The sequence below is a fragment of the Squalius cephalus genome, assembly GCF_949319135.1.
Source record: "Squalius cephalus genome assembly, chromosome: 4".
Classification (NCBI taxonomy): domain Eukaryota; kingdom Metazoa; phylum Chordata; class Actinopteri; order Cypriniformes; family Leuciscidae; genus Squalius; species Squalius cephalus.
In genome coordinates, this window is record NC_137125.1 from 42,614,793 (window position 1) to 42,637,883 (window position 23,091).

At 38.5% G+C, this 23,091-nt stretch overlaps 1 protein-coding gene across 13 annotated transcripts in view; it reads left to right on the plus strand.

Annotated features, from left to right (window-relative positions):
- The window catches only part of sox5 (SRY-box transcription factor 5), a 235,917-nt gene that overhangs the window by 148,742 nt on the left and 64,084 nt on the right, over nucleotides 1-23,091 (plus strand). For 3 of the 13 annotated variants that reach the window (XM_079869704.1, XM_079869703.1, XM_079869702.1), the window contains exon 1: nucleotides 17,795-18,040. The exons of 8 other annotated variants lie outside the window; for them this stretch is intronic. In XM_079869704.1, coding sequence (XP_079725830.1) covers nucleotides 18,003-18,040 — 38 coding nt within the window. In that variant the 5' untranslated portion in view covers nucleotides 17,795-18,002. Of the gene's footprint in view, nucleotides 1-17,788; nucleotides 18,041-23,091 lie in introns of those variants that run through there. 2 more of the 13 variants (XM_079869699.1, XM_079869701.1) reach the window with 1 other exon arrangement.

Sequence of the window (23,091 nt, forward strand, 5' to 3'; positions counted from 1 at the left end):
AACTTGTTTAAATGTACAGGTTGGTGTTGTTTTGTTTTTAAAAGATATCCTAGTACAATAAATGCATTAATCTCTCAATTGGGTATTTATCATTAAAGATATAGAGTTTGGAATCTAGTGCGGCAATTCTAGTAGTTATGGAATTCAGCTAAGAATGGAAGCTCATGGTCACTTCTGAGATTTTACTGTAAAAAATAAAACCTAGTATACAGACACATCTCATTTCTACACCAAATTCGGGAAACTTGCACTTGTTGTCACACGGCAAAGTTGTCACAAGGACTATTTCTCTGTAACAGTAAGATTTTGAATGTGTGTGAGTGTGTGTGTGTTTTCTCTTGCTTTGGTTTAGCTTTCTTTTTTTCTGGTAACATATCTCACAGAACTTCTGTGCATACCAGATTAAAATAGTAATAATAATAATAATAACATTTTTGGTTTTAATAGTTGTTGGGTAAACAGACAAGTTGTCACATTTTTGTTGCGATTAAATTTGTTGCCCAAAATTTTTATTCATGATATTTTACATTTTGCATTAATTTTTCTGATTAAATTTAGCTGAAAATCCTACTCTAGGCTATTTATGGTAGATTCCATTGTGTCAGCTTACCCCATTAAGTGTGACAAGTGTGGCATTGTCAACTGCAGTACATGTGTATTTAGTGAACTACAGTTTTTTTTTTCTCTGCAATAACAGAAAATACACGCTCTGTAAGAATGTATCTAAATAAAAGAAAAATACATTTAGTATTCTGTGTTATTGTATTGGAAATTTGAAAATGACAGATCTCTGGTAGAAATATTAGTCAATCATGGACAGATATGATTTCAGAATGTCCACAAGCTTGGACTAAATATGTAAATTAAATATGAAACTTTGGTATTCCTGATATAATGAATATCAGTCTGCTTAGAAATATGTATCTTTAGAAGTTAATGTCTATTGTGTTTTATGACAACGGATAAATAATTAGCTTGCAGAAATGCTGAGATTAATTTCTGCTCATTACGTGCTGAACTTGTTTACACAACAGCAAAGGGAAAATATCTGTTTAAGAAGGAGAGCAAATCTCCAGTGTTCCAATGTCATTTAAGTTTTTTTTCTTTTCTTTTTTTATGACTCTGAAATAATTATTTGGTTTGAGAAGTGCAATCCCTAATAAGGTGTATCAGGAAAAACAACAGGGGAAAAAGGAATCAGGGGAACAGCGTCTTTTGAGTACAGCCACTGTGTTTGTGTTAATGAATGCAGGTTGGGTTAATGACGAGGAATAGACTTCAAACAGCGCAGTGAGGCTGTCTGTCTCTGATGGGGGTCTTTTTGATGCTTTTTCATAACTGCTTCTAAGGATAAAGTCTTTGCATAGGCTGCTCTCGTCTCTATAGCGCACGGTGTCACGTACATGCCGAACTTTGATCAGGGCTTTAGGTCAGCAAATCTGTTGTAGAAATCGGGAGTAGTGCTTAGTGATTGGAGACTGAAAATGGCTCGTCCAATCACTTACAGCCGTCTTCATTTGCTTGAGAGAGATGCAGTGTGACAGTCCGTGAAATCATTTAACAGGTCTGCGGAGGCTAACAATGTGGGCTGATTTGGACTTTTAAATAACTTAAGGCATTCTATTATCATTAGGGTAGTTGTTGTTGTTTTTTCTATAGGAAGCGTGTGGTGTGTGAATCTCAATACAAGTCAGACCCCATCTGTACCTAGAATGTGAAGTGATCCTTGAATACATAAATATACATATGATTTTAGGGCTGTCAGAGTTAACGTGCTAGTTTAATTAAATGCAATTGAACACATTTACGGCGTGAGTTAATTACCACCGATTAAATTCAAGAATGGTTGCTGTTCTTGCATCTATATTAATGGGATTCCTCAGAACGGGATCGTCTTATTTGTGGGTTCAAAATGACAGCCTCGTATCTGAACCCTCCTTCATACCTTTCTATATCTGCGTCTGTTTTTACACCCTCTCTCAGTCTGTTATTTCCTATCAGTCATTCTCTTTGCATCTGTCTTGTTTGATGATATAAGTGCATGTTATCTAGCTGACTGAGGGCTGTTTAATTTGATCTAACCAGATGAAAACAAAACGGGCTGTTCCGTCAGTCATCTCTGTTCTATGGACTTATTTCCTTCCTTCCTTCCTTCCTTCCTTCCTTCCTTCCTTCCTTCCTTCCTTCCTTCCTTCATTCATTCCTCCCTCCTTTTTCTGGTCTGCTTCTCCTATCATTCTTTTGTATCCACACCCATTTCATTTGCTTCTCCTTCATTTCACTCTCTCTCTCCTTCATTTGTTCCTTCTCTTTTGTTCTCTCAATCATTTTTTTTTTCTCCCCCAAAAGCTCTATCCTGCTTTCTCTCACACTAATTGTGTTGTGAAACACCTTTGCTGTGTGTTTCGGGGCCCGAGTCCATCAGGGCCAGTGTGTGTGCGAGTGTGCGTTTGATGTGTAGTGCTGTCCGCACTGCTCTGTATGCTGGTGAGAAGGGGATCATTATGTGTGCTTGTATTCGAGTCGTTTTTATTTAAGATGCCAGACAATGGACTGGTGATTGAAGAAAACAGCAGGCTGACAATGAGTCTCTGTGTCTGATAATGCAGCACCATCCTGCCGGGCAGCTTTAGGAGGGCCCCGGCTCATTGTGGCTCCGAGGAGAAAGGGAGAGAGGGAGCGAGAACAAACCCGCTGCTTAGTAGGAGGAATATTTTGTCGTGGTATGTCATTATTTTGCAAATTTGTATTATCTCATCATGTTGTCTTCATTGTAATTGCGGCTAATTAGAGGGCTAGTTAGAGGCCGGGCTTTGAGGCTAGCTTTAGCGTGAAAGAAGCCCGCCGATTAGCACTCTCCACCGGAGGAAGCACAGAAAGGGGAGATTAATCTGGTTACCTTGACGACACTCGCTTCCATCTGCGAGGAACAATGTGGTTTTGTTTCTTTGGATCAGTTCGGATCAACAGAACGTGGTGCTCTTGCTTTAACAATGCCCAATTCTGTCTAACCTTCTCTGTCGCCCTCCTGTTTTGGGCCCCCTTGCCACCTCCACTCCTTCTCTAAATCTTCATCCCTCATCTCTTCACTACTCAGTTTTCTTGCTTCTTGATGTCCCTGTGATTTTTCAGACTCTGTGACTTTTAAAGTCTTTAAAGTGTGTGTATTAGGGATGGACATTGTGATTGATTTTTGTCCACTTGACACATAAAAGATAATTGATCTAACTACTCAAGTACTCGACAAATGCATTACCCAACTATTTGACAAGTAAATAATCGACTTCTCGACAGGTAAATCACCTAACTACTCGACAACTTGACGGGTAAAGCATCTCACCACTCGAAAGGTATACATCATCTGTACTCGCATACTCGACAGGTAAAGCCTCGCATACTCGACAGGTAAAGCCTCTGACTATTTGAGAACTTAACAGATAGATTATTCGACCTCTCGACAGGTAAATCATTTGACTACTGCCAAACCCGACAGATATAAATCATCCAAATACTCAACAGTTAAACAATCCGACCACTTGACTGGTAAATTATTTGATTACTTGATCACTCGGCAGGTAAATCATGTGACTACTCGAGTACATGACAGATAAATCATCTGATGACTTGGGTACTTAGCACATTCTACTACTACTACTACTACTACTACTATTTAGTGTACATATGCACATTAAAAATAATTTTGTCTATATACATGTACAGTATGTTTGACTGATCTGATCATTGCTGTTATGATTGAGTACTCTGGTACATGTTGCCCATCCTTAGTTGCGTGTTGATTGAAAGGCAGGAGAATGTGTGCTGTGACAGGCGGAGGTTACCAGAGGTTGTGACCTTGTCACTCCAAGCCTGAAGATTTTTCCCAAATCCTCCTCTGGGCTGAAAAGCACTTAATGAAATAATACACCCGTCTGACTGTAGACCCAGCTTAGGGACACCCCTCCAAACACCAACCGCAGAGACAGTGAGCTGAGAGCTTGTACAGTGGAAGGGAGAAGGCTTTTAACAGTAAAAAAATAAAGTATTTTGTTTTCTTTGTGATGGGGAAGAAAAGAGAGAAGGAAAAAGAGGAAGAAAATCAGCCTCTCGTTTCACATGTAAGTGTTCATTGTGATGAGCAGTTAGAGTTGGAGCACAAAACGCTGTCTCTCCATCTGGTGTTCACTTTGCACTCTGAACAGAGAGAGAGAGAGACAATTGAAAGAATGCCAGTGACATCTGCTCCCATGGGCGCCACAATGGAGATCCATAGAGATCATACTCACACAGCCCTCACTTACAAAGACACCACTGTACGTGTGTGTGTGTGTGTGTGTGTGTGTGTGTGTGTGTGTGTGTGTGTGTGAGAGTGAGTGTGTGTGTTCACAATCCATGTGATCTGGGACTTCACAGCATCTTGACAAAGCCATGCCCATTGTACTCTCCAAAGATGGAACTCTTCAAACTTCTGTTCTCTATTCTAATTTAGAGAAATGTAGCAAAATACATTTATTTATTTATTTGTGTTTGGATATTGTTGACAGTCTGTTGGTCTGTCAACTTTATGCCATTGTTAAAAATATAACATATGTGTTTCTAAACGAGTGAAGGCAGGCATAATGTACAGTCAGCCTGTTGTTATTGCAAAAATAAACTCAGACAGGATGATCAAGCTTCTTTTTTTGGAGATTATGACCAGGTGACTGTACATTATTCTAAAGTAAAGATCATTGTAACCCACTAGTAATAACTCAAGTATTACCAAATACTTCATAAAGAGTTACTAATTATTTGGAACAGTATTCTAAAGTGAAAAGCAAGATAACTCTCTAATAATGACTGAAGTCATTATAAGCTTTTAAGGTTTTGGATATTGATTCTGATGGATTTGGTAACACTTGACTTGAGTCATTATAGTGGGTCGCCATGATCTTCAATTTAGAATACTAATATACATTTTTAGTAATTCCTTTAGAAGGAAGAAGTAACTCTTGCATCATTAGTGGGTTTAATGATCTTCATTTTAGAATACTGATCCAAATAATTCCAGCAATTCCTTTAGTAGGATATAGTAACACATTACCATCCAAAACCTCAAAAGTGTACAATGACTTCAGTCATTTTAGGGAGTTATCATGCTTTTCACTTTAGAATGCTGATCCAAATAATTAGTACCTCCTTTTGAAGGATTTGGTAATTCTCGAGTCATTGCTAGTAGGTTACAAGGATCTTTGCTTAGAATTAATTATACATTGTGCATTACTCTCATTAATTATAAACCAGTATATAATAAGTTCTTAGTCCTCTGGCAGGTATAAAAAAAATAGTAGTTACTGATTAGCTAATAGTGAACTACCTCATTCAACTGAGCGCTGTTACAGTACTTAATTCGTTAATCAGAGTTTCTTGTTAGTTAATAGTAGTAATTAGAATGTTAATATTGCGTTACTCATTTGTTCCTGTGTAGTTATTCAGATGACAGTATTCTAAAGTGTTCCCCAAAAATATATATTTAATAGAAAAGTTATTTTAAATTGTAGTAATACTTCACAATATTACTGTTATTACTGTATTTTTGATCAGATAAGTGCAGTCTTGGTGAGCATAAGATACTTTTTTTTTTTTTTACTTTTATCTTACCAACCCCAAACTTTTGAATGGTAGTGCATACAAAAATATGTTTATTACTTTTTACTTTGGACAATTTATAAATGTAACTGTTTTTGTAAATTCTTCCAGTTTTAAGTACAACAAATGAGGGTAAGGCTAGTTTGTGTACTGTATGTGGGTTTGTTAGTGCGGGGGTGTGTTTTTGTGTGTTTCTGCATACTTATCTTTGAGGAAAATTTCCCCTGTTGTGTTTCATGTGCATTCAAACCGGAGTCTGACGATACGCTCGTAATTTTCGTAAGTCATCTCTCTCCAAATCGCTTCAAAGATTTGCAGAGTGCCAAAGATTTCCACCGTTTTTTTTTTTCCTCGGGCCAATTCTGGCGCGGTGAAGCAAGGCGTGATGAACAAATAAACAACAAAACAAAAAAAGAGAAATGCAAAAAAACAATATATGAACAGAAAGTGTTTTTTAAAGGACCTCTGTCGAAATGAACTTTCAGATATGTCTTCAACTACACACATCTGCTGCATGTGGTACATCTGTTCTTCAGCCACTGAAAGCTGACAGGAAATATCCTCATTATTGAAGCGTCGCTGATTATTCATATTCACTCAATCATTTGTTCACCCACCTGTTTATTCGTTCACTCCTTCACTCTCTCCAAAATAGCAGCTTGATTTGAATGTAGAGTGTCTTGTGTCTTCACAGAGGAAATGAGGGTGTTTTGTGTAGAAAATTACTGTGGTTTGAGTTTACATATGGAAGCCAACCGAAATGTTGGAATTTGGAGCCAAGATGGCTCTCATCATGCACTTGACCAGATAGAGCTGTGTGTGTGTGTGTGTGTGTGTGTGTGTGTTTGTGACTACACCTGATGATTATGCCTTGTTTGGCAGGAGCAGTGGGGGCTATCGTGCCACGTCCTCTCTATGGTCTGCTTACCGTCATGGCAACCCAGCCATGGCCCCGCTCTCTTAATGGCAGCGTTTATGACATGATGTCACCTGTGTGAGCAAGCTATTGTTTGACTCCTGCCCACGTGGCATTTTCCTCCCAAACACATGGCCTCTCTGTTACATATACACTTAGAGGAAAAGAAAAAGAAATGGGAGCTGGACCAGCGTGTTTTACACTGCTTTAAATTCTACTGCTTGAGTCATGACTCCTTAATAACCTGCGACACATCAATGCAAATTCTGTCTTTTTCTTCTTTTTTTTTTATTTTTAATTTTTTTTACTCTGCCTCATGTTGTTACAAACATGTGTGATTTTGTTTAATAAGAATACTTAAGAACGTGCTGCCGGCTCTTTTCAGTATAATGAAAGTGAATAGTAGGGACTGACTCCAAAATGACAAAAAAATAAATAAATAAAATTAAGTGCAAGTCTTAAGTCATTCGAGCCTTGTGTGAGAACCAGACTGATGTTTGAAAAACAGATTAGAAAATCTGAATATCTGACCTAGCTCCTACTGGCACATTCATGATGATGTGGGAGGTATGGTGATAAAAATCTTTTGATTTGAATCTTTTCACTGATTCAGTTGATCCAGTTGACAACAACTTAATGATTTGTTCACAGGTCGAATTGATCTGGTTGTTGAGTTCAACTCATTGATCCAGTGAGCCTGTCACAGCAGTTAACAGCTGAAGTTAAAAGCTCAAGAGAAGATCGAAGGACTTAAATTTCACACAAATCTATTGTGCAGTATGACTTCAGAAGACTTGAAATAGTAATTGAGTCGTATGGAGCAATTTTTGTAAAAGCCTTTTTGAGCTTGAAAGCTCCAGTACCCATTCATTGTAATAGTTTGGAAAAGAGCAACCAGCATATTATTCAACATTTCAACACCTTTCATGTTCCACAGTAGAAAGTCATAAAGGTTTGAAACAACATGATGGTACTAAGGAAATGATGACAATTTTTATTTTTAGGTGAACTAAAGTAGAATTTTTTTTTAATCTAATAATACTTTATTTGTCACTTACATATCACGGCTCTTAATAGAACAGCCTTGTATCCTAATGAAACAATCAAAAGTGTGTGTAATTATGAACGGGGTGTCCGTGGAGATCAGCGAACAGATGGGAATTAGTCATTGTTGAATATCAAAGAGTGCATGGAATCGGAAGCAGATCCTACAATGACAGGGAAGTGACATGGGAGAGAGATAAAAAATGAAAAGTACAAGCAGTATAAAAGATGCAGAAGAAACAGAGCGAACCCTCACCCTTAGAGACCCGTACCTAGGTATAGATGCTAATGAGATCCCTTTTTGGGAGGGGGAGGGGGGTTAAGGGTGATAGAGAGTATACCAGGGTATTGTCTACCCCAAACACACACAGACACACACGGCCTCCTCCCCTCCTCGTGCCATGCAGTCTGCTTGGCGATGCCCTCTGTGCCATCTGTAGCCTGTGCCCTGTGTGCGTGCCCCTCCCCCGCCCTCTGCACTGTGCTGGGTGGGCTTAACCATCTGTGTGCCAGAGGGGGATCACAGGAAATGGACATAACACACAAACGTACACAAGCATATACATCCACTCTGCATGGATGAGCCCTAGCTATACCACCATGTCTAGTATTCTTAACGGAAGTCCTGTATGCTGGTAATAATTTTATATATGAGTAGCTAATTTAAGTTCAAGTTTATGCTTTGTAAGGTAAAATGTAGTGACCAAAATAGTGGTCAGGCCAATTAATTGGCTAATATTTGGGCCTTTTATCTCAATGGTGATAATTAAATTCTATAACTAAATTGTATTTTTATAATATTTTAATTATATATATATATATATATATATATATATATATATATATATATAATGTGTATATATATATATTTATTTTTTTTAGCCAGGGGCATTTGTTGGTTATAGTCTTTAATTCTTTTTGCGTACCAAATGCTACAATTATAATTTAATTATACACTTTTTTATATTATACAAATATTTATTTAGTATTTATTTATTTTATTTTATATTTTGTTTTATTTATTTATTTATTTTTTGTTTGTTTTGTTTTCTTAAACAAAAATGTAAAAATTAATTTTATGTTATGTTATGTTACTGTATTATTTTATTATATTATTTTATTTTTCTTGCCAGTGACATTTGTTTGCTCTTAATTGGTCAGTCTTTTAACATATCGATTGTTTGTGTGTACCTACTTTACCTTGTTTTGGGGATACATTTGTACACAAAAGTGAGATAAACCTGCCAAAATCTCCCAAAACCTCCTTTTAGGAACTTCCTCATTTGTATAAAAAATAAAATTAAAAAAACCTGTAAAAATAAAGTAAATGAAATGGGGTTGTTGTTTTTGTAAATCTGTAAAAATGTAGAAAGTTTTCTGTTAGGGTGTGGGCTAGGGTAAGGTTACAGTATTTAAAACTAGCATCGCAATGTCCCCATTTGTATAGCCGTGTGTGTGTGTGTGTGTGTGTGTGTGTGTGTGTGTGTGTGTGTGTGTGTGTGTGTGTGTGTGTGTGCAATTATATTATATTGTGCCATGGTGAACGTAGTGAACACATATTGATTACATTGTAATCATTCCATTGTAAAAACATCGCCTCTTCTGTTTTTTTGTTTTCCTTTCTTTCCTCCCCTCTATTATTATTTCCGCTTTCCTCCTTTGCATTCCCAGAACCCTCCCTGAGGAAGTTCGTGCTGGATGGCAGTATTTGAGGGTATTTGGCAATCTGGGAATGGGGAAAAGTCTTGGATGTTTGGTGTGTGTGTGTGTGTGTGTGTGTGTGTGTGTGTGTGTGTGTGTGTGTGTGTGTGTGTGTGTGTAAGGAAGGATCTAGGATGTTTGGATGAGATTACATGGCACCATGTCTGACAGTTTGGCATGGTAATTGTTGGCCTTATGTGTTTGTTAGGTAGTCTAGGAGATTTGCCGCTCTGAGGGTCAGCAGTGTCAGGTGTTTGGCTGAAAAGTGGAGGTGGTGTGGGGCTTTGAGCTTGTAGTCCTCGGGAGTTGACAGGACCGTGGTGGGCAGAGTGGAGTGTTTGGCGGCGAGAGCGTGAGGGGCAGAATGGGTGTTCTGGCAGCGGGGTCCAGGATGGACTGGGACGCCCATGGCACAGAGAGGAAACATGGCTGGAGGATTATGCAGAAAGAGAGGGAGAGAAGTCTGAGCGGCAGAGGAAAAGCTGAGAGAGAGAGGATGTGCCTCCAGGTGAACAGGATTAAGAGAAAGATCTGTTTGCAGTTCCCCTCAGAACTCCTGTTGTCTCTCTGTCTGCCTTCTCGCTCTCCCTCGATGGCTAATCGGCTTCCTCAAAAGCAGTCATTTTAAACATTACAGTTCCCCAGAACAAACAGGAACGCCACCACCGTACCTTAACTTTCTCTCCCCAGAGGAAAGAAAAATTACAAATGAGATCCCTTTGATATCGACATTGCTTTTCCTAGACGGCAGTAAAATGACATGGAGAGCAATTGAAATCCCCTGCTTCTCAGATTTGTATCCCAAGAGAATGACTTTAGTCTCACGTGTATGGTAGCTTGTTTTCACCTCAGAGATTTTTTATAAGAAATAAAGTCCCATTGTGAGAGATAAAGTTGCAATTACGAGAAATATAGTTTAAGTCAAGTCACCTTTATTTATATAGTGCTTCATACAATAGAAAAAGTTTCAAAGCAACTTCACAGTAATAAACGCGAAAAGAACAGAATCAATGATGCAAACATCATCAAAAGCCCTATTCGGACGGTACTAGTTTTTGAGGGGGTCGTTAGAGAAATTAGAAGTTTCACAGACGTACTTTGCTATTTTAATCCCATCCGAATCTGCCAAGTCTGTGTTTTTCTCACGCAACCTCTGTAAATATTCCAAGGCAAATTACCATACTGTTTTTCGGCAAACTCAACGTTTCTCTGAGAAATCTAATCCTGTTCTAATGCGAATGTCTGTGATTGCTGATCTTGTGTTATCCTAACGCTTCTCCTCGTGTGTTTTTGACCTAGCTGAGCTACCGTTTGCGCACCAATCTTCGGCATGCTTTTATTTTGTTTCCATATGAATGGTATCCGATGATAAAATAACATGCAATTAATAAATGGAGACTGGTAATTTTAAAATCAGTGTCAGGAAAGAGTAAGATACTTGTCTAGATTTCTCTGCTCACTTATTTACTATAAACAGCCACTGCTATAAACTTGTGAAATTTACTTGAATGTTTTTTTATTTATTTTTTTATATAATAAATTAAAATAATATAAACAAATAATTAATAAATTAAAAGACATGACGCACACACTGCACATGAAATTCTGCAACAGCCACGTCTAGAAAACACACACTCCCACTTCTGTAATAAACACGGAGATGTTGGTCCCGTCCGAATTGGTACATGAAATCACAGACGAACAGTGATAAGAATTGTAACTCAAACGTCTTTTAGAAAACTCCCGTCCGAATAGGGCTAAATATGAGACAAATTCACTGAACTCTACAGAAGACAATACTGTCATTATTCAGCTCGAGTCAGTTCAATGTTGATTCAGTTCAGTGTCTCTGTTGCAAAATTTGTCAATTATAAAATAAATTTGATTCAGCTATACAGTTGCAATTACAGGCTTCTGAACATGTTGTCTCCTTCTGAGTTCCTGAGGAGATCTCAACAATATCTCTTAACTAAAACCTCATTTCTCGTTTCTCAGATAGACACATTTGACTTTTTAAACAATAAACTCTATTTTCATTATGCAGTAGAGCTTTGGTCTTTGTTTTATTCACCGTTAAACGGCGATTGCGGTGGCAGCATCAGAGGCGTGGAAGCAGGCGGAGGATGAGGAGGTGTTGTAGCTGCAGGCTGGAGATCTGAGAGCTTCTCGCAGATGGACTTTTAGAGGAGCTGCACAAAGCCACTGTGAAGAATCATCTCAATGCTGCTTTCTCCCTCCCTTGTTTTCCTTTCTCTTTCCTGCCTGTTCTCCGCAGGCACAGAAGTGCCGAAGCCGTTTAGAAGCATGTGCTCTTGAGTTTCCTGGAGAGAATTGCCAGGTATATTCTCTCGGCAAACTCTGTCACATGAAGAACTCAGGACTGACACTTAAAGGGGTGGTATAATGCCCTTTTCACAAGATGTAAAATAAGTCTTTGATGTCCCCAGAGTGTGTACTGTATGTGAAGTTTTAGCTCAAAATACCCCATAGATATTTTTTATATAGCATGTTAAAATTGTCACTTTTTGAAGGTGAGCAAAAACGTACCGTTTTTGTGTCTGTCACTTTAAATGCAAATGAGCTGCTGCTCCCAGCACAGAGGGCGGAGCTACAATAGCTTGTGTCTTTTTAACTCACACACATGCACTGAAAATTTCAAAAACTTTTAGCCTGTTATGTTCAAACCGGAGTCAGACAAAGATGGAGAGACTCAAGAAGTGACAACATGTAGACAACATTTACGAATGTTTAGTTGATTAATTTATGTAGCTTATTTGTAGTTATCTTCTAGTCATTGATTAGCATATTCTGTCATGATAATCTATAAATCGCGTTCCCGGGGGCGGGGTTTATGTAAATTTAAAATAGTCCTTAAAAAGCGATTTCTTTAAAATAAAATATCTCCCTTTGCTTTGAACTTTGAGCTTCGTAACTTTGCAGATGTTGTTTATGCTCAAACAGCAACATTACACACTAACTGAAGTTAAAAAAGGGAAATTATAATCAACCACCCCTTTAAATTTAAAAGTGTCTGGGCTTTTGGGAAGAGTTTGATGTACTATGTAGGCATACTTTAATGCAAGGCTTTCTCGCCTGCTTACCCAGATCATTTAATAGGAACTAAGCTGTAAAAATGAGTCAGCAGTGGGTTACACACAACTACCAAACACTTTGAAAATAACCCAACAAAATGCCTAGCAGTCTGGGTAAAAAAATAAATAAATAGAAAACAGTACATTTGACATTGTAGCCAGTTTATGAGGTATCAGGCTTGTGTAATCTAAGTACATCGGTTTAGCACTAATAAGCTTCATGTGTTTGTTTGGAAGAGAGAAAGAAATATGAATTTCCCCAATGTGTGTGTTTGTTTCTTATGCTCACCAATGATGTATTTGATCAAAAATACAGTAAAACAGCAATAATGTGAATTTTATTACAATTTAAAATAACTGTTTTCTATTTTAATATATTTTAAAATGTAATTTATTCATGTGATGGCAAACCTGAGTTTTCACCAGCCATTACTCCAGTCTTCAGTGTCATATGATCCAACAGAAACTTGCACATTGTGCTCCAGAAAACATTTATTATCAATGTTGAAACCAGTTGTGCTGCTTAATATTTTTTTGGAAACCATAATATATAGTTTTTCAGGATTCTTTGATGAATAGAAAGTACAAAAGAACATCATTTATTTGAAATGGAAATCTTTTGTGAATTAAAAATGCATTTACGGTCGATTTAATGCATCCTTGCTAAATAAAAGAATGAATTTCTTTCAAAAAGAAAGTAGAAAGTAGGTTGAGTCTAACACAGCAGTTTAGTGATAGGAAGAGTAGATGAACAGAGCAAGGTACGGATGAAGGAATTGAGAGAAAGGATGGATGGATGAGTTCCAGGGGGCATTATCGTTCGTCATTATTTGAGCTCATGCAGTGCTCCATCGCGGCTCTAATGGCGCGAAGACACTTGGTGTTTCTTTCCTCTCTTCACTCTCTCTCTTTCATTCACACTACTCTTTCCCAAGCCTGGCGCTGCAAAGTAGTTTAGTCTGTTAGAGCTTGTTTCAGCCTTGTTATGTGAAGTGAAACACAACTACTGTCTTGTGAGTACCTGTAATCCAGTAGACTGCTCTTGACTGTCGGTTCATGGTTGTAGTGATGCGACGTCTTCGTTGTAATGCATTTTGTAGTACCTGAGTCGTGTGAGGTTATGTCTCTTTGAAAATGAAATGAAGCATAATTTTGCCCTCCAGGTTGTGAATTTTCTTCCCCTACTGGGAGGAAGCACATCTCCCTGGACTTTGAGAGAACAAATGTTCAGTTGTGTTAATATTCATGTCCCTCCTGTACATTCATGTGTTTGTGTATCAGGAATTGGACACTACAAAACAGTGTCAGAATGTGTCATTGCAATATAGCAGGGAGTTTTAATCTTAACAGACCCAGCGGCCCCAATCCAGACTCAGCCAAATCAGATTATTTCATTAATGATCTTTAATTAATAACATCAACATTATTATCTTCTGTAATACTGAACAGATCAAAAAAGTGCCAGTAAGGACATTTATAATGTTACAAAAGTTTTCTTTTTCCAATAAATTCAGTTCTTTTGAACCTTCTACCATTTACAACATTGATAATAATAAGAAATGATTCTTGAGCTCCAAATCAGCATCAGAATGATTTCTGAAGGATCATGTGACACTGAAGACTAGAGTCACGGCTGTTGAAAATTCAGGTTTGCCATAAGAGGAATACCACATTTTAAAATAGAAAACAGTTGTTTTAATTTGTAATATTTCACAATATTGCTGTTTTTATCAAATAAATGATTTGGTGAGCATAAGGGACTTCTTTCAAAAAAATAGACCGAACAAAACAGATGCATTGGGCAATTTTATATTTTCTCTCTCCTCTCCTCTCCTCTACTCTACTCTACTCTACTTTTTTTTTTTTCATTTAAAATCTTACCGAACCTAAACTTTTCAATGGCAGTGTAAATAAAATGGAATATATGATTCTTTTTGTGGACCCAAGGTGAAGAAAAAGGGATCGTTCACCCAACGTTTGTTGTTGTTGTTTGTGTAACACAAATCTGTGCAGTTTTACAACTGGTTGGCGGGTCATTCACGACTACAAACGGGCATTATAGACAGCCTAGTGGGTGAAACAGAGAAAAAACGTTATTACAACCCCAGAGCGCCTTGCAGACAAATAAAAGTGTAAAACATGTAAAAGCAGTTGTTGTGTATTTTGTGATAAGTTGATATTTACCATTGCAAGATGACTGACAGCAGCAGAGGACAACAGACAGATTTTTCTGTGTGTGTGTAAAGCCGGTCTTCTGCTGAGGAGGGAAGATAAGGACTCTATCTTAATAGCTTCTCTCGTCTGCCACTCAGCCATCAGACAGAGATTTCCTCTCTCTCAGTCCAGATAAACGCACTTCACAACCTTGTCACATGCCTCACACAAGCCAAAGAGAGAAAGAAAGGAAGAGAATGAGAGATGGGCAACCGTAGAGATCCAGAAAGGATTAAAATTAAAATGCTGTCATCATTAACTCACCCTCATGTCATTTCAAACCTGCATGACTTTCTTCTGTGGAACACAAAAAGGAGAAATGTTTCGGAACTTGCTGCTCTCTTTTCTTTACTGTGAAAGTGAATGGGGACTGGAGTTTTCAAGCTCAAAAGAAAAGTTATCCATATGACAAGCCAACCAGTTGTGAATTTCACAGATTTGGCAGTTTTATTGTAGGCTTTTCACTGGCTTCATTCTGTTAAAGTAGTAAAATCCAATTTGTGAATGAATCATTTAGACCGGATGAAGCAAAATGAAGAGACCTGCACATTTCTCAAAATATCTTCTTTTGTTTTCCACTGAAGTAGTAAAGTCATATGGGTTTGGAACAAAATGAGGTTAGGTAAATAATATGTGCAAAAATGTTAGATTTTTGAACTACATTATTTTGATCTGTTTGATATTGTGAAGGATATAAATACTGTTGGGCTTTAGTAGAAATCAACTTCCCTGATTTTGCCTCTTAGGAGGTAATAGCTGAATTATAGCGGTGTGTGTCTGTAACGGTGTAAGGGAATTGTTTACTGCCTGTCTGTGTCAGACCCTCAGTACTCGGGGCCTCTAATGCAGCACAGCTGTGAGGGGGCTTGGACACTACACATCTGCTGAAGGGACCTATTGTGTGTTTTCATATGTGCGTTTGCTGGATGCATGCATTTGTGATAAACGGATAAAGACGGAGCCCACATGCATGTTTCTTTACAATTTTATGGGATTTTTTCTTTTCTTTGCATGTATGCAAATACCTGCGTGAGCATATGTGTGCGGTGCAGTATAATTCTCACATAAAAGCCTGTGGTTAGAAAAGTGAAGTTGGTAGATTTGCCGGAATTGAGCGAATCAGCCCATCTGGAGAGTTTGAACCTTGAAAGCACCTGCCTTCTCCATTCACGCTCCTGTTCTCTTAAAAAGCCATCTTCATCAATAGCAGCTTTAAAAGTGGATGAAACTGTTTGGAACTGCTCTTTATTCCTGTTCTGATGGATTTTCTGCTCTGTCTTTGTCTCACTGGCTGTTGTTGATGTTATTTCAACTCTCTTTTTTTTCATTTTCATCTATTTCTCCATCACCTTGCAGCCTTGACTCGAAAGATCGTTAAAATGTTTAACTACAGATAATTGCTACCTGAGAGAAGCTAATTAATTTGCCGCTTATGCTGGTGTGTGTGTGTGCGCGCATTTTATTCACTACGTTCCTTTCCCTTTGAAACATCTCTACAGTATCCTGTCTTCTGTCACCACTTTGTATTAGTGCTTTCTAAACCAAGCATCACTATTACTATTGCTCATATTTGGAGTTAGGGATTGAAACAACCCCCTGTACCCTAGTATTAAACTTTGCCAATGTTTTAAAGCACAGTTTTGTCCTACAGACATATATGAAATTGTGTGGCTTATTGACAAGAATTGTGCTGTTTCTAAACAATCAGACGATTTCTGCATGATTGGCGGATCTATTCCCACAGACTTACACTGAAGGAGGGATTGTGTGAAGACTTTCATAAACGTATGTGTGTTTGTGTGTATATATACAATATATACACACACAAAACCACAGGAGTTATTTGTGTGTATTAGGGCCGTTCTGCAAGCGTACAATTTTAGCAGGGGTCAGGCTGGGTCGGTGTGTGCCTTGAACATTGTCATGCTGCTAACAATTTCCTCAGTGATCAACAGGAAAATGCACAAATAATGTTACCACAATGCCCTAACAACATTATTACTGTGTGTGCTGGAGAGGCCAGGTCACATTGCTATTCTAAGTTCACTAACTTACTCAATAAATTGGATTATCTACCAAACATTACATGATTTTTTTTTTCAGGCTTATCATATATTAAATGCCAATGCAAAGACAATTTTGTTGTAAATATTACCGTGACTTCAGGAGACATAAAGGAAATAAGATGATTAGTGTGTGTATGTGTATGTGTATATAAATATACTGTATATACACACTAATCTTATTTCCTGCATGTCTGTGTGTAACTTCACAGACGTACACTAAATGTGTCTGCAGTATGTTCAGAAGGTAGACTGCAGTGTTTGTGAGGTTGAGAAAAACTGTCACACTGTTTAAAGTTCACCGTTAAAGTCTTGCTGCTGTATTTCAATCTGTCAGACGTGCTTTCCTCCGTTTAGAAGAATAGTTCCTTCTCTCTCCCTCTAACTCTCTCTCTCACTCTCTCATTCTCTGTAATAAAGAGTGACAGGGGCAGTGTGTTAGTTACACTGTGAAAACACAAAGCATACAGCTTGCTTAAACTCAGATGTGTTTGTGTGTGGTTGACGTGCTTAAGCTCAGCATTGAGGGTGAATTCAGGAAAACTTTTTGCCATTCATTTTGATTTGCCAGAATTGAACCTAAAAACCCTTGGGTTTCACCTAAAAATGGTTCACGCCGCCTTAATATTTTCTTATTTTATTTTAACATTTTTGTTTAGTTTTAAGGAAAAACAGCCCCAAAAAGTGAGGTAATTTTGCTAAACATCCTAAAATGGAAAAATGACTGATAAATGTGTCAAATACATGAACACTTTTCAGTTTTAGAATAAAAAAATTATATTTTACACTTAGGGTAAGTGTGTAGTAATTAATATTGTTTTATAAAAAACAACAGATGCCTATGATATTGTACAGCCCTGTTTAGATGAGTAAAGTATGTGTGTGTTTGCGTTTGATCATAAGTGTGTGCATTTGATCAGAAGCACAACAGAGGGACACTGTGGCTGAAGGAAGGGGGCAGTGCTGCTGCATGTGTGTGTGTGTGTGTGTGTGTGTGTATGTGTGCGTGTGAAGCTGCGCTCCGCGCTACACAGTGTCATGCTCTGGCCCTTTAAGAGGCGATCTAGCAGCTTAGAGCCATAGAAGAGGGGTGGAGAGAGAGAGTGTGAGAGAGAGAGCGCGAGAGAGAGAGAGAGAGAGAGAGAAAGAGAGAGGGGAGGGAGTGCGAGGTTCAGCGTGTGAGAGTGTGTGTGCAGCAGAGAGAAACAGAAACAGTCTTTGGTTTTGCGAGAGGTTAGAGGAGCACCAGGCAGCGTGTATGTGTGTGTGTGTTCTCGGAGGTCCCTGGGTGTTGGACGCGTATGTTGTCGTGGAAGGACTCCTGCATCTCAGACCCCTTGTTTCAGCATGCTTACTGAGCCTGAGCTTCCTCAGGAGTTTAACAGGTACGTTCACACACTGACGCATGAGACATTCACTTTACCAAGCCGTGCCGGTAGGAGAGAGCGAGGGACAGGCTGATAAGCAGGAGAAAGTGCGCGTGTGTGTGTGACTGTGTGTGTGTGTGTTAGTCTAACAAACAGGCTACTTTATTTGTTTGTGTGGCATGTTTAGGGCTTGCTGTGTGTGAACGTGTCTGTGGTTTAGAAAAGAGAAGAAAGTTAAGCGCGACTGCGAGATTTTTGTTTTCTAGACGCACTCACTGAGCATGGAACGCTGGGACTGTCTTCTTCATATCCCACTTTGAAACTAAGTTGTAAATATCTCTAGTGTCTGGTCTAACAGGTTACATGCCCTTATGACATGTTTGTACACTATATGTCTATCTCCCTGTGTATATATATATTTGTGTGTGTGTGTGTGTGTGTGTGTTAGATGGTGTTTGATAAGGATCGGTGATCTCCCGTCAGTGTTTCCCTGGCACACAACCTTTCTTTTTTGCTCATGTTGCACCTCTGGGTAACACGCTTGGAAACCAAAAGTCAGGGGGGGTTTTTGTACAGGTTCTTTTGTACAACTTTCTTGCTTTGCAAAGACTTGTAGTCTTTTTCCCATTTGTCCATGTTGTTTTAATCTCTGTTTTTGTTGTTTTATTGTGGCCAGATGTCTGCGTTGGCCTTCTGTTGTGGTGGTCCGAGGTGGGAAATGTTCTCACCTACTTTAATACGTCAACAAAAGTGGCTTTGCTGCCGAATAAAGAAGGTTTTACTTTAAAGCTCCATAGGGAAGATTATCCATAATACTCAGTTTTAATGCGAGCTTCACCCCCCAACACACACACACACTTTTTTTTATTGCATTAGAGCACTGCACTGTTTTACCAGATGAAACTAATCTTTTGTTCAGCGATAAACTCTGGGGTTTTATCCCTGAATTAAGAACACATTTATATGTCAGGAAAATGTGTTTTTAATAAATCATCACGCTCTCTCTGGGGGGAGGATGAGGAGAGGGGGAAGAAAAAGATAACAACAACTATGAGGAATTAAACATTTAAAGGATTACATAGGAAAGCAGAATGTATAGTGATAAATGCAGGGATTACAATGACTTAGAAGAAAAGGATGGTTAAACTCTACTTTCCAGTAATGCTGGCTGTCAGTGGTTAAAGAGCATGAGACTTGAGTGTGTGTGTGTGTGTGTGTGTGTGTGTGTGTGTGTGTGTGTGTGTGTGTGTGTGTGTGTGTGTGTGTGTGTGTGTGTGTGTGTCTGTGTGTGTATCTGTATCTGTGTGGACGGGAGCGAAAGCGCAACATTTGTCCGTGTATAGTGTATGTGTGGCTGTGTGTGTGTGTCTCTCTTCTGTTCTGATGCTGACTGTTTCTAAAACACTAAGTCTGTTTTTATTTTCAATTTGTACAGAAAAAAACTGTTTTTAATACGAGAAAATATTATGAGACCTAAAAAAGAGGAAATCATGATGTTTTATGCTTGCGATTTAAAATTATTGTTCGTATGTTGACATCCAAGAGCCCTGAAAGTATTTGCTTTATTTCATTTTATGAACGCTTAAATTATTGAATTAAGATGAACCTAAATTTTATTTAGTTTTTAGAACACTAGTGCAATTTAAGATGCAAGAGGTTTTGTAAAAAAAAGTTGTAATAATACATTATATTAATATTTATACAATGTACATTTATTCATTAAGAATATTTCCTGTTTGTAATTGTTTATTTTATATATTTGACATCTAAAGATACATGATTAAGTGTTTTAAGTTAAGTGCAAGTTATCTGTACTATAAATAAACAAATTCTAATAATTATTGCTGTATCTTAAATATATTAAATACATATATTATATTATGGTATAATATAATAAATGTATTATTATAATTATTATTATTATAATTATTATTATTATTATTATTATAATTATTGGTGTGGTAGTTTGGGTGAGTTTAGTTTTATTGGAGGAGCACAGAGGATATTCTATGGCCAAACTGTCACATTCCTCAAAGAGAGAGAGAAAGCGAGTGAGTGAAGGAGGGAGGGGGAAAGGGGACTTTAACACTTCTCCATTTGTCTCCCTCCTTTAATGGATAGTTGTGTTACATCTCTCTCTCTCTCTCTCTCTCTCTCTCTCTCTCTCTCTCTCTCTCTCCTCTCCCTCTCCCTCTCCCTCTCTCTCTCTCTCTCTCTCTCTCTCTCTCTCTCTCTCTCTCTCTCTCTCTCTCTCTCTCTCTCTCTCTCTCTCTCTCTCTCTCTCTCTCGGCCTCTGTCTGTCTCTGGGTCAGACAATTCTTCCTGGTAAAGATACACAGAAAACACTGTGGGTTGGTTCACCGCAAAGCAAGTGTGATTGAACTTGCTGGTGACAAATGTGGCTGATGCACTTCAATTTTTGAATCATTCAAGTCAAAGATAAAACTGATTAAACCACCAGCCTGCCTTTACCTCTGTCACTTAAACACACATTATAGCAAGCAAGCTGCTTTGTAGAATACGCAAAGTGTGGCATTATGTAGTTAAAGAAAAAAAATGTAGGTCCCCATGTGGAAACAAGCTTGTAAATCATACAGAATGAGTTTTTTTTTGGAAAATGTAAAAATGCAGAAAGTTTTCTGTGATGGGTAGATTTAGGGGTTGGTGTAAGGGACGTAAAAACCATTATGTCTATGGAGAGTCCCCACAAAGATAGTAAACCAGATGTGTTTGTGTGTGTGTGTGTGTGTGTGTTCTGTCTGATTGGTGGAGGTTCTGGATCTTCTCTCTGGGTCATTCATTGCAGACTGGCTCCATTGTGTAGTCCGTGTTATGAGCTTTCGCAGCGGCTTGATAACCGTGTCTCCATGAAAAAAAAGGAGGGTCAGCATAGAAGAATGCTGAAGTGTTTCCTCCTCCCCCCTTCAGAAGTCTTCCCAGACCTCCCCTGTGCGATCAGCTGACAGTCGAGACATCCTCTGAGATAGAGGGGAACTGAGTTTAGCCATTTAGGTTAAAGTCTTATTTATCAAGACCGAGAGGATAATAACACAGAAACCGTATGACATCAAGGTCAGAGGTGAGGGCCCAAACAATTGCATCATTGGGAAGGATAATAAACATCAATGGACTGCTTGGCTAAATGCTTTCGTTTGTATCCGATCCTTCAAGCTGTATAATAACAGCTTTGTACATGCAGGTAAAGGAGGAGTTTGGCAGGAAGGATGTTGCGTACATCTTTTAGACATAATTTGTTGTTGTACAGGCCTATATGAATGGAATGAATTGTACCAGCACATGTTTTCACAGCAGTCAGGGCTTCTGGGCGCAAAACACGATGGATAATCATTTGACGGGGATATCATATTCACAAACCCTCACTCACTCTAAAAGAAGGCAAGCAGAGGCTGAGAAAGTTTTCATAGAAGTTTCAAGTGTGTGTGTGTAATATGTAAAATGTCAGTGAAAACATGAGTCAGTCCAGAGAAATAAATAATTAGAGACGAGAGATGACAGGAAACTATGCAGACAGATGAAGCGATGACTAAAATACTGGCAACCCCCCCTCCCCCCTCCCTGTATATGTGTGTTGATGCAGCAGTTGCCTTGGCGCTGTGGGCACGACGCTCTCGCTGGTGCCTTGTGTCCACCCAGCGGCAAACGCTCACCATTGCTTATTGTGCGTTTGTGCGTGCAAACGGGTTGTTTTCGCTTTGCTCATATGACTTTTGATTGTGTGTGTGTGTGTGTGTGTGTGACTTCACCTCCATGCCTAAACAGTAATGGCTGACAGTGACATTAGGCTCTGTGTTCTTGCCTTTTGTGGCGACGCTGGACAGGAAATTGGGGTGGCCCTGCAGCCCTCGCGTCAGAGGGGGAAACAGAGGCAGCTTTGTGTTTTCCCTGAGTACGTGTGTGAATAATGTGTGTGTATGTACAGACACGTACGTATGTGTCAAATGATTATTCAGTGACTTTAAGGGGGGGGACCAAATCTTTGTTAGCGCATTTAGCTACCTATCAGCTATCTTAAAGACATTGTAAACCAAAAAAAATATATATTTTTGTGATAGATATATGATGTGTAAATCTCTAATAAAGTAATGAGCTATTTTTTTGGTTAAAGTACCATCTAGTACAGATCCTATTAGCATATTTTCTTCAGATTTTACTTCAGGTGAATGTGTCTTTTTACCACTTTACTGTTACTGAGATGTTGTTTTAACGTCGTTAAAAGTATATGCACTTTTTTTGTCATATTTTTTCAAGCATTGATGAGTGGAAACGTGATCTTTTAGATGATGTTCTGGAAAATTAACCCGCAGAAAATCCAAGTGCCCTCACAGCAGCGGCGAACACTGTGATTAGTGATTACAACGTGAATGATGAAGAGCCCTCAAAAGTTTGCACTACGGATGAATTTACTTCAGCGGAGTCGCTCTCTCTTGACTCGCTCTTCGCTTCCTCCCTGCTGCCGGCCGCTACATTCCCACAGAGAGAAAAATTGAGAGAGCTATAAATAGCTGTAAAGTAATATACTTAAAAGACTGTTCAAAACAGAGAGAGTTGGGCACAAATGGTTGATTGTGCAAAGGGGGCTGTCCTGACGGGACTATCTGCGACTTTATCGTCCTGGGAGCAGAAGATAAAGAGTAAAAAAGGGATGAGCACATCTCCTAATGTCTGAGTGGATTGTGAGGTATTCTCAGTTTCCTTCCGAAGGCATTGCTGTTGTTACTGTATCTGTGCTGAACGGGCTGATTGTCTGAACTTTTGGACACACTTCGTTTCATTCCCACAGTCTGATAACAAAGAAGAGCTGACCTACCTAATGAAATAGTTATATTACATAGGAATTTACCTTCACCCGGTGTAATGATGTTTTTTATATATTTCTTTTTAAAAGAGAGTATAATGCCTCATTAAAAAATAAATATTGGCAGTGTTTGTGTTGATTTACTTGGAAGATATAAATGCCCCCTAAATCTGACAAAAACTTCCTTGGGGAATGCCTAGGGATGTCCTCAAATATAAAAGTAATACATTTAATTAATATTTAGTGATAAATT